Source organism: Pseudopipra pipra, unplaced genomic scaffold (genome assembly GCF_036250125.1).
Source record: "Pseudopipra pipra isolate bDixPip1 unplaced genomic scaffold, bDixPip1.hap1 HAP1_SCAFFOLD_118, whole genome shotgun sequence".
In the NCBI taxonomy this organism is placed as follows: domain Eukaryota; kingdom Metazoa; phylum Chordata; class Aves; order Passeriformes; family Pipridae; genus Pseudopipra; species Pseudopipra pipra.
The window spans coordinates 18,544-29,966 of record NW_026990597.1 but is presented as its reverse complement, the minus strand read 5'-3'; the positions used below and the strand labels follow the sequence as shown (position 1 = coordinate 29,966).

At 68.0% G+C, this 11,423-nt stretch overlaps 1 protein-coding gene across 1 annotated transcript in view; it reads left to right on the top strand.

The window, feature by feature from the left end:
- Window positions 1-495: 495 nt before the first annotated feature.
- Window positions 496-11,423, top strand: part of LOC135407980 (host cell factor 1-like) — a 29,294-nt gene continuing 18,366 nt past the window's right edge. The window contains 7 exon segments of the mRNA XM_064643376.1: window positions 496-701; window positions 2,536-2,997; window positions 4,744-4,904; window positions 6,544-6,741; window positions 8,838-9,068; window positions 9,569-9,673; window positions 10,976-11,198. Of these exon segments, the coding sequence (XP_064499446.1) occupies window positions 527-701; window positions 2,536-2,997; window positions 4,744-4,904; window positions 6,544-6,741; window positions 8,838-9,068; window positions 9,569-9,673; window positions 10,976-11,198 (1,555 nt within the window). The 5' untranslated portion in view covers window positions 496-526.

Genomic DNA, 11,423 nt, shown 5'->3' with positions numbered 1-11,423 from the left:
TCCTCAAACCCCTCCCTGAACCCCCCAAATCCCCCCTTAGAACCCCCCAACCCCTCTTAGAGCCCCCCAAACCCCCTTAGAACCCCTCAAACCCCCTTAGAACCCCCCAGCCCCCCTTAGAACCCCCCAAGCCCCCTTAGAGCCCCCCAAACCCCACTCAGAGCCCCTCAAACCCCCCTTAGAATCCCTCAAACCCCCCTTAGAGCCCCTCAAACCCCACTCAGAGCCCCTCAAACCCCCCTAGAGCCCCTCAAACCCCCCCTAGAGCCCCTCAAACCCCCCTTAGAGCCCCTCAAACCCCACTCAGAGCCCCTCAAACCCCCCTAGAGCCCCTCAAACCCCTCCCTGAACCCCCCAAATCCCCCCTTAGAGCCCCCCAAACCCCACTCAGAGCCCCTCAAACCCCCCTAGAGCCCCTCAAACCCCCCTTAGACCCCCCCCAACCCCCCTCCCACCCCCTCCTGCGCCCCCCCCCCCCAGTGCCAGGGGGGGGTGGGGGTGACCCGTCCGTGCCCCCCCAGACTCGATGTCGTGGGAGCCGCTGGTGCTGGAGACGCTGGAGGACAACGTGCCCCGCGCCCGCGCCGGGCACTGCGCCGTGGCCATCGCCACCCGCCTCTACATCTGGAGCGGCAGGGACGGCTACAGGAAGGCCTGGAACAACCAGGTGTGCTGCAAGGACCTCTGGTACCTGGAGACAGGTGAGTCTGGGGGGTCTGGGGGGGTTTGGGGGGGTTTGGGGGGCTGCAAGGACCTGTGGTACCTGGAGACAGGTGAGTCTGGGGGGGTTTGGGGGGGTTTGGGGGGCTGCAAGGACCTCTGGTACCTGGAGACAGGTGAGCCTGGGGGGGTTTGGGGGGATCCTGGGGCTGGGAGAGGGCCCAGCGTGGGGATTGGGGGGTCCCAGGTGTGCTGCAGGGATCTCTGGTACCTGGAGACAGGTGAGTCTGGGGGGGTTTGGAGGGGTTTGGGGGGTCCCAGGTGTGCTGGAAGGACCTGTGGTACCTGAGACAGGTGAGTCTGGGGGGGTTTGGGGGGGTTTGGAGGGGTTTGGGGGGTCCCAGGTGTGCTGGAAGGACCTGTGGTACCTGAGACAGGTGAGTTTGGGGATGTTCTGAGCAGAGGGGGGGTCCCAGGTGTGCTGCAAGGACCTCTGGTACCTGAAGACAGGTGAGCCTGGGGAGTCTGGGGGGGTCCTGGGGCTGGGAGAGGGCCCAGCGTGGGGATTGGGGGGTCCCAGGTGTGCTGCAAGGACCTCTGGTACCTGGAGACAGGTGAGCCTGGGGGGGGTTGGGGGGGTTTGGGGGGTCCCAGGTGTGCTGCAAGGATCTGTGGTACCTGCAGACAGGTGAGTCTGGGGGGGTTCAGGGGGGTCCTGGGGCTGGGGGAGTGCCAGGTGTGCTGGAAGGACCTGTGGTACCTGAGACAGGTGAGTCTGGGGGGGTTCGGGGGGGGTTTAGAGGGGTTTGGGGGGTCCCAGGTGTGTTGGAAGGACCTGTGGTACCTGGAGACAGGTGAGTCTGGGGGGGTTTGGGGGAGTTTGGGGGGTCCCAGGTGTGCTGGAAGGGCCTCTGGTACCTGGAGACAGGTGAGTTTGGGGGGTTTGGGGGGTCCCAGGTGTGCTGCAAGGACCTCTGGTACCTGGAGACAGGTGAGTCTGGGGGGGTTTGGGGGGGTCCTGAGCAGAGGGGGGGGTATCATGTGTGCTGCAGGGACCTGCAGACAGGTGAGTCTGGGGGTCCTTGGGCAGGTGCAGCTGGTCCATATGGGTTCTATATGTGCCCCCCTCCCCATTTATGCCCCCCCCAGAGCGCCCCCCCGCCCCGGGCCGGGTGCAGCTGGTCCATATGGGTTCTATATGTGCCCCCCTCCCCATTTCCCCCCCCCCAGAGCGCCCCCCCGCCCCGGGCCGGGTGCAGCTGGTCCATATGGGTTCTATATGTGCCCCCCTCCCCATTTCCCCCCCCCAGAGCGCCCCCCCCCCGCCCCGGGCCGGGTGCAGCTGGTCCATATGGGTTCTATATGTGCCCCCCTCCCCATTTCCCCCCCCCAGAGCGCCCCCCCGCCCTGGGCCGGGTGCAGCTGGTCCATATGGGTTCTATATGTGCCCCCCTCCCCATTTATCCCCCCCAGAGCGCCCCCCCGCCCCGGGCCGGGTGCAGCTGGTCCATATGGGTTCTATATGTGCCCCCCTCCCCATTTCCCCCCCCCAGAGCGCCCCCCCGCCCCGGGCCGGGTGCAGCTGGTCCATATGGGTTCTATATGTGCCCCCCTCCCCATTTCCCCCCCCCAGAGCGCCCCCCCGCCCCGGGCCGGGTGCAGCTGGTCCATATGGGTTCTATATGTGCCCCCCTCCCCATTTCCCCCCCCCAGAGCGCCCCCCCGCCCCGGGCCGGGTGCAGCTGGTCCATATGGGTTCTATATGTGCCCCCCTCCCCATTTATGCCCCCCCAGAGCGCCCCCCCGCCCCGGGCCGGGTGCAGCTGGTCCATATGGGTTCTATATGTGCCCCCCTCCCCATTTATGCCCCCCCAGAGCGCCCCCCCGCCCCGGGCCGGGTGCAGCTGGTCCGTGCCAACACGACGTCGCTGGAGGTGAGCTGGGGCGCGGTGCCCACGGCCGACTCGTACCTGCTGCAGCTCCAGAAGTACGAGCTGCCCGCCGCCCCCGCGCCCGCCCCCGTGCCCTCGGTGCCCGCCAACCCCCCCAAGAGCCCCGCGCCCGCCGCCCCCGCGCCCCCCCCGGCGCCCCCCGCGCTGCCCCCCCCCGCCCCCGTGGGGCTGACGCTGCTGCCGCCGCCCCCCCCGCCCGCCACCGCCGCCCCCCAGAACCCCCCCAATCCCCCCCCGGCCGCGGGGGGGGCGGCGGGGGGCGTGGGGGGGGCCGTGGGAGGGGTCGCGGGGGCGGCGGCCGCCCCCCCCAGCACCACCCTGCAGGTGCTGCCCGCCGGGACCCCCCCGGGACCACCCGGCACGGCCGGGGCGGCGAGGGCACCCGGTGAGTGGGGGGGGGCTGGGGGGGCGTGGGGGGGGACACAGAGGGGTGGGGGGACATGGGGGGGATTGGGGGAACATAGAGGGTGGGGGGACATGGGGGGCGTTGGGGGGTGATGGGGGATTGGGGGGACATGGGGGGTGTGGGGACACAGAGGGGTTGGGGGGACATGGGGGGCATTGGGGACATGGAGGGGATTGAGGACATGGGGAGTGTGGGGACATGGGGGGGATTGGGGGAACAGAGGGGGTGGGGGGACACGGGGAGATTGGAGGGACATGGGGGGGATTGGCGGGATGTGGGGGGGTTTGGGGGGACATGGGAGAACTGAGGATATGGGGGAGATTGGGGGGATGGGGGGTTGTGGGGACGTTGGGGAGATTGGGGGGATGGGGGGTGTGGGGACATGGGGGAGATTGGGGGGTCATGAAGGGAATTGGGGGAACATAAGGGGTGTGGGGACGTGGGGGAGATTGGGCGGTTGTGGGGGGGATTGGGGGGACATGGTGGGGTGTGGGGATATGGAGGCCGTGGGGTCACAGGGACACAGGGGGGTGACAGGAGGCTGTGGGGTCACAGGGTCACAGGGGGTGACAGGAGGCTGTGGGGTCACAGGGTCACAGGGGGTGACAGGAGGCTGTGGGGTCACAGGGACACAGGGGGGTGACAGGAGGCTGTGGGGTCACAGGGTCACAGGGGGTGACAGGAGGCTGTGGGGTCACAGGGACACAGGGGGGTGACAGGAGGTTGTGGGGTCACAGGGACACGGGGGGGTGACAGGAGGTTGTGGGGTCACAGGGGGGTGACAGGAGGTTGTGGGGTCACAGGGGGGTGACAGGAGGCCGTGGGGGGGTCACAGGGACACAGGGGGGGTGACAGGAGGCTGTGGGGTCACAGGGGGGTGACAGGAGGCTGTGGGGTCACAGGGGGGTGACAGGAGGCCGTGGGGGGGTCACAGGGGGGTGACAGGAGGCTGTGGGGGGGTCACAGGGGGGTGACAGGAGGCTGTGGGGTCACAGGGAGGGGGGTGACAGGAGGCCATGGGGGGGGGTCACAGGGGGGTGACAGGAGGCTGTGGGGTCACAGGGGGACATGAGGAGGTGACAGGAGGTTGTGGGGTCACAGGGACACAGGGGGGTGACAGGAGGCCATAGGGGTCACGGGGGGTGACAGGAGGCTGTGGGGTCACAGGGTCACAGGGGGGTGACAGGAGGCCGTGGGGTCACAGGGGGGTGACAGGAGGCTGTGGGGTCACAGGGGGGTGACAGGAGGCTGTGGGGTCACAGGGAGGGGGGTGACAGGAGGCCATGGGGGGGTCACAGGGGGGTGGCAGGAGGCTGTGGGGTCACAGGGGGGTGACAGGAGGTTGTGGGGTCACAGGGACACAGAGGGGTGACAGGAGGCTGTGGGGTCACAGGGAGGGGGGTGACAGGAGGCCATGGGGGGGGGGTCACAGGGGGGTGACAGGAAGCTGTGGGGTCACAGGGGGGTGACAGGAGGCTGTGGGGTCACAGGGGGGTGACAGGAGGCTGTGGGGTCACACAGGGGTGACAGGAGGCTGTGGGGTCACAGGGAGGGGGGTGACAGGAGGCCGTGGGGGGGTCACAGGGGAGTGACAGGAGGCTGTGGGGTCACAGGGTCACAGGGGGGTGACAGGAGGCCGTGGGGGGGTCACAGGGGGGTGACAGGAGGCCGTGGGGGGGTCCCCACGCCCCCAACCCCTGCCCTGACCCCCCCCGTGCCCCCCAGGGGTGCCGGCGGTGCTGAAGGTGACGGGTCCCCCCGCGGCGGCCGCGGGGCCCCCCCTGGTCACCGTGCGCTCGGCGGGGCCCGGCAAGGCCCCGGTGACGGTGACGTCCCTGCCCGCGGGCGTCAGGATGGTGGTGCCCACCCAGAGCCCCCAGGGCACGGTGAGACACGGGGGGACACGGGGGGGGGCACAGGTGTGATGTGGGGGGGCAGGTGGGTGACACAGGTGTGACACGAGGGGGTGGATGGGTGACGGGTGTGCCCCAGGTGTACCCCAGGTACCCCACGTGTGTCCCAGGTGCCCAAGGTGTGCCCCAGATGTGCCCTGGGTGTGCTCCAGGTGCCCCCCAGGTGTGTCCCAGGTGTGACATGGAGGTACCTGGTGGGTCCCTGGTGCCCCAGGTGTGTCCCAGGTGTGACATGGAGGTACTTGGTGGGTCCCAGATGTGCCCCAGATGTGTCCTGAGTGTGCTCCAGGTGCCCCTCAGGTGTGTCCCAGGTGTGACATGGAGATACCTGGTGGGTCCCAGGTGCCCCAGGTGTGCCTCAGGTGTGTCCCAGGTGTGCCCAGGTTGTACCCAGCTGTGCCCCAGGTTGTACCCAGGTGTGACATGGGGATACCTCTTGGGTCCCTGGTGCCCTGGTTGTGCCCCAGGTGTGCCCAGGTGTGCCCAGCTGTGCCCAGCTGTGCCCAGGTTGTGCCCAGGGTGTGCCCCAGCTGTGCCCCAGGTGTGTCCAGGTTGTGCCCCAGCTGTGCCCCAGCTGTGCCCCAGGTGTGCCCAGGTTGTACCCAGCTGTGCCCAGGTTGTGCCCAGGTGTGCCCAGGTGTGACACGGAGGTACCTGTTGGGTCCCTGGTGCCCTGGTTGTGCCCCGGGTGTGCCCAGGTGTGACACGGAGGTACCTGTTGGGTCCCTGGTGCCCTGGTTGTGCCCCGGGTGTGCCCCAGCTGTGCCCAGGTTGTGCCCCAGGTTGTGCCCAGGTGTGCCCAGGTGTGACATGGGGGTACCTGTTGGGTCTCTGGTGCCCAGGTTGTGCCCAGGGTGTGCCCCGGGTGTGCCCCAGGTGTGTCCAGGTTGTACCCCAGCTGTGCCCCAGGTGTGCCCAGGTGTGCCGAGCTGTGCCCAGGTTGTACCCAGGTGTGCCCAGGTGTGACATAGGGATACCTCTTGGGTCCCTGGTACCCTGCATGTGCCCCAAGTGCCCCAGGTGTGCCCCAGCTGTGCCCAGGTTGTACCCAGGTGTACCCAGCTGTGCCCAGGCTGTGCCCAGGTTGTGCCCCAGGTTGTACCCAGGTGTGACATGGGGGTACCTGTTGGGTCCCTGGTGCCCTGGTTGTGCCCTGGGTGTGCCCAGGTGTGCCCCAGGTGTGCCCCAGGTGTGCCCAACTGTGCCCTGGGTGTACCCCAGCTGTGCCCAGCTGTGCCCAGGTTGTACCCAGCTGTACCCAGCTGTACCCAGGTGTACCCAGGTGTGCCCAGCTGTACCCAGGTTGTACCCAGCTGTACCCAGGTGTACCCAGCTGTGCCCCAGCTGTGCCCAGGTGTGCCCAGCTGTGCCCAGGTGTGCCCAGGTTGTGCCCAGGTTGTACCCAGCTGTACCCAGGTGTACCCAGCTGTGCCCCAGCTGTGCCCCAGGTGTGCCCAGGTTGTGCCCAGGTTGTGCCCAGCTGTGCCCAGGTGTACCCAGCTGTGCCCCAGGTGTGCCCAGCTGTGCCCAGGTTGTACCCAGCTGTACCCAGGTTGTACCCAGCTGTGCCCCAGCTGTGCCCAGGTGTGACAGTGCCCCCCCCCGCCCGCAGGTGATCGGCAGCAGCCCTCAGATGAGCGGCATGGCCGCCCTGGCAGCCGCCGCCGCCGCCACCCAGAAGATCCCTCCGGCGTCGGCGCCCACCGTGCTCAGCGTCCCCGCGGGGGCCACCATCGTCAAGACGGTGGCCGTGACCCCCGGGGCCACCACCCTGCCCGCCACCGTCAAGGTGGCCTCGTCACCCGTCATGGTACGTGGGGGGGGGCATCGGGGGGCACCGGGGGGGCACCGTGGGCTTGTGGTGGTCCTGTGACTGCCCTGGTGGTCTCGGGGGCCTGTGGTGTCTTCTGGGGGGCTCAGGGGGCCATGGCATCGCTGGGGGGCTCTTGTGGTGGTCCTGTGACTGCCCTGGTGGTCTCGGGGGCCTGTGGTGTCTTCTGGGGGGCTCAGGGGGCCATGGCATCGCTGGGGGGCTCTTGTGGTGGTCCTGTGACTGCCCTGGTGGTCTCGGGGGCCTGTGGTGTCTTCTGGGGGGCTCAGGGGGCCATGGCATCGCTGGGGGGCTCTTGTGGTGGTCCTGTGGCCACCCTGGTGGTCTCGGGGCTCATGGTGTGTTCTGGTGGTCTTGGGGGGGCCACGGTGTGTCCCGTTGACCTCAGGGGTCCGTGCCATCACTGGGGGTCTCTCATGATGGCCCCGTGGCTGCCCTGGTGGTCTTGGGGCCAATGGTGTCTTCTGGGGGGGCTTAGGGGGCCATGGCATTGCTGGGGGGGTCTTGTGGTGGCCCCGTGACCACCCTGATGGTCTTGGTGGCCCATGGTGTGTCCTGGTGGTCTTGGTGGCCTATGGTGTGTCCTGGTGGTCTCGGGGGCCTGTGGTGTGTTCTGGTGGTCTCAAGGGACTGTGACATCACTGGGGGTCTCTCGTGGTGGCCCCGTGGCTGCCCCGGTGGTCCCGGGGGCCTGTGGTGTGTTCTGGTGGTCTCAAGGGACTGTGACATCACTGGGAGGCTCTTGTGGTGGCCCCATGGCCTCCCTGGTGGTCTTGGGGCCAATGGTGTGTCCCGGTGGTCTCAAGGGACTGTGACATCACTGGGGGGCTCTCGTGGTGGTCCTGTGGCCACCCTGGTGGTCTTGGTGGCCCGTGGTGTGTCCTGGTGGTCTTGGGGGGCCATGGTGTGTTCTGGGGGGCTCAGGGGGCCATGGCATCACTGGGGGTCTCTTATGGTGGCCCCGTGGCTGCCCTGGTGGTCTTAGGACCCACGGTGTGTCCTGCTGGCCTCGGGGGGCTGTGACATCACTGAGGGTCTCTCGTGGTGGCCCCGTGACTGCCCTGATGGTCTCAGGACCCATGGTGTGTCCTGTTGGTCTCAGGGGCTCATGGTGTGTCCTGGTGGTCTTGGGGGGGCCACGGTGTGTCCCGTTGACCTCAGGGTCCCGTGCCATCAGTGAGGTCTCCCCTGGTGGCCCCGTGGCCTCCCTGGTGGTCTCAGGGCCCACGGTGTGTCCTGGTGGTCTCAGGGGGACCACGGTGTGTCCCACTGACCTCAGGACCTCGTGCCATCACTGAGGTCTCCCCTGGTGGCCCCGTGGCCTCCCTGGTGGTCTCAGGGCCCCGTACCATCACTGAGGTCTCTTGTAGTGGCCCCATGGCCTCCCCGGTGGTCTCACGGCCCCGTGCCATCACTGGGGGTCTCTCCTGGTGGCCCTGTGGCCTCCCTGGTGGTCTCAGGGCCCACGGTGTGTCCTGGTGGTCTCAGGGCCCGGTGCCATCACTGAGGGTCTCTCCCGGTGGCCCCGTGGCCTCCCTGGTGGTCTCAGGACCCACGGTGTGTCCCACTGACCTCAGGGCCCCGTACCATCACTGAGGTCTCTCCCGGTGGCCCCGTGGCCTCCCTGGTGGTCTCAGGGTCCCATGCCATCACTGAAGTCTCTCCTGGTGGCCCCGTGGCCTCCCCGGTGGTCTCAGGGCCCCGTGCCATCCCTGAGGTCTCTCCTGGTGGCCCCGTGGCCTCCCTGGTGGTCTCAGGGTCCTGCGCCATCACTGAGGTCTCCCCTGGTGGCCCCGTGGCCTCCCCGGTGGTCTCACGGCCCCGTGCCATCACTGGGGGTCTCTCCTGGTGGCCCTGTGGCCTCCCTGGTGGTCTCAGGGCCCACGGTGTGTCCTGGTGGTCTCAGGGCCCGGTGCCATCACTGAGGGTCTCTCCCGGTGGCCCCGTGGCCTCCCCGGTGGTCTCAGGACCCATGGTGTGTCCTGTTGGCCTCAGGGCCCGGTGCCATCACTGAGGTCTCCCCTGGTGGCCCCGTGGCCTCCCCGGTGGTCTCACCCCCCGTCCCCCCCGCCCAGGTGAGTAACCCGGCCACGCGGATGCTGAAGACGGCGGCGGCCCAGGTGGGCACGGCGGGGGCCGGGCCCCCGTCCAGCACGGCGGCCACGCGGCCCATCATCACCGTGCACAAATCCGGCACCGTCACCGTGGCACAGCAGGCACAGGTCGTCACCACCGTCGTGGGCGGCGTCACCAAGACCATCACCCTCGTCAAGAGCCCCATCTCCGTGCCGGGGGGCAGCGCCCTGGTGAGGGGGAAACTGGGGTTGGGGGGGTCTGGGGGGTGGGAAACTGGGGTTGGGGGGTGGGAAACTGGGGTTGGGGGGTCTTGGGGGGAGGGAAACTGGGGTTGGGGGAGCTGGGGGGTGGGAAACTGGGGTTGGAGGGGTCTGGGGGTGGGAAACTGGGTTTGGGGACTTAGGGGGTGGGAAACTGGGTTTGGGGGGTCCTGGGGGGGTGGGAAACTTGGTTTGGGGGCACCAGGACCAAGAGAAGCTGGGTTTGGGGGGTCTGGGGTGTGAGAAACTGTGTTTGGGGGGTCCTGGGGGGTGGGAAACTGGGTTTGGGGGCACCAGGATTGTGGGAAACTGGGTTTGGGGAACTTAGGGGGGTGGGAAACTGGGTTTGGGGGGTCTGGGACTGTGGAAACTGGGTTTGGGGTCACCTGGATCATGGGAAACTGGGTTTGGGGGACGTGAGGGGTCCAGGGGGAGGTCACTGACCCTTTGACCCCCCCTGGCCCCCCCAGATCTCCAACCTGGGCAAGGTGATGTCGGTGGTGCAGACGAAGCCGGTGCAGAGCTCGGCTGTCACAGGACAGGCATCCAGCGGGCCTGTCACCCAGATCATCCAGGTGAGACCCCCCAAAAACATCCCTGAGACCCCCCTGAGTCCCTGAGACACCCCCAAACCTCCCTGAGACCCCCTGAAATCCCTGAGACCCCCCAAATCCCCGAGACCCCTCCCCGAACCCCCCCTCGGCCGTCACGGGACAGGCGTCCAGTGGGCCTGTCACCCAGATCATCCAGGTGAGACCCCCCAGAAACATCCCTGGGATTCCCTAAATCCCTGAGACACCCCCAAACCTCCCTGAGACCACCCTGAATCCCTGAGACCCCCCAAATCCCTGAGACCCCTCCCCAAACTCCCCCTCGGCTGTCACGGGACAGGCGTCCAGCGGGCCTGTCACCCACATCATCCAGGTGAGACCCCCCCAAAAAACATCCCTGAGACCCCCCAAATGTCCCTGAGACACCCCCTGAGTCCCTGAGACACCCCCAAAGCCCTGAAACCTCCCCTGAATCCCCGAGACCTCCCTCAAATCCCTGAGACCCCTCCTTGTCCCCAATTCCTCCTCCTCCCTGAGCCCCCCAACCCCTCCCCAGACCCCTCCTCAGTCCCTGACCCCCCCCTTGACCCCACATCCCCTTCTCCCCTGTGCCCCCCTCCCATCCCCAAACCTCTTCCCTGTATCCCTGACCCTCCCCAAACCCCTCCCCAATCATCCCTGAGACCCCCCTCAAATCCCTGCACCCCCCCCAGACCCCTCCCCAGTATTCCTGACCCTCCCCAGACCCCTCCCCAGTCCCTGACCCCCCCTTTGACCCCACATCTTCCCCTGTGCCTCCCTCATCCCCAGGCCCCTCCCCAGTATCCCTGTGCCCCCTCAGACCCCTCCCCAGTCGTCCCTGAGACCCCCCTCAAATCCCTGCGCCCTCCCCCATCCCCAGACCCCCCCACTACCCCCCCTGACCCCCCAGACCCCTCCTCAGTCCCTGACCCCTCCCTTGACCCCACATCCCCTCCTTCCCTGTGCCCCCTCCCATCCCCAAACCCCTTCCTTGTATCCCTGACCCTCCCCAGACCCCTCCCCAGTCATCCCTGAGACCCCCTCAAATCCCTGCACCCCCTCCCATCCCCAGACCCCTCCCCAGTATCCCTGACCCTCCCCAGACCCCTCCTCAGTCCCTGACCCCTCCCTTGACCCCACATCCCCTCCTTCCCTGTACCCCCTCCCATCCCCAAACCCCTTCCCTGTATCCCTGACCCTCCCCAGACCCCTCCCCAATCATCCCTGAGACCCTCTCAAATCCCTGAGCCCCCTCCCATCCCCAGCCCCCCCCCCACTGACCCCCTGACCCCTCCCAAATTTCAGACCAAGGGGCCTCTCCCCGCCGGGACCATCCTGAAGCTGGTGACGTCGGGGGAGGGGAAGCCCACCACCATCCTGACCACCACGCAGGCGGGGGCGGGGGGGGCCAAGCCCCCCACCATCCTGGGCATCAGCAGCGTGTCCCCCAGCACCACCAAGCCCGGGACCACCACCATCATCAAAACCATCCCCATGTCGGCCATCATCACCCAGTCGGGGGCTACCGGTGAGTGACACCCCCTGAACCCCCAAAACCTCTCCTGAACCCCCAAAACCTCCCCTGAACCCCCCCAACCATATCCCCCATCATCACCCAGTCGGGGGCTACCGGTGAGTGACACCCCCCTGAACCCCCAAAACCTCCCCTGAACCCCCCAAAACCTGTCCTGACCTTCCCTGACCCCCCCAACCATCCCATGTCGGCCATCATCACCCAGTCGGGGGCTACCGG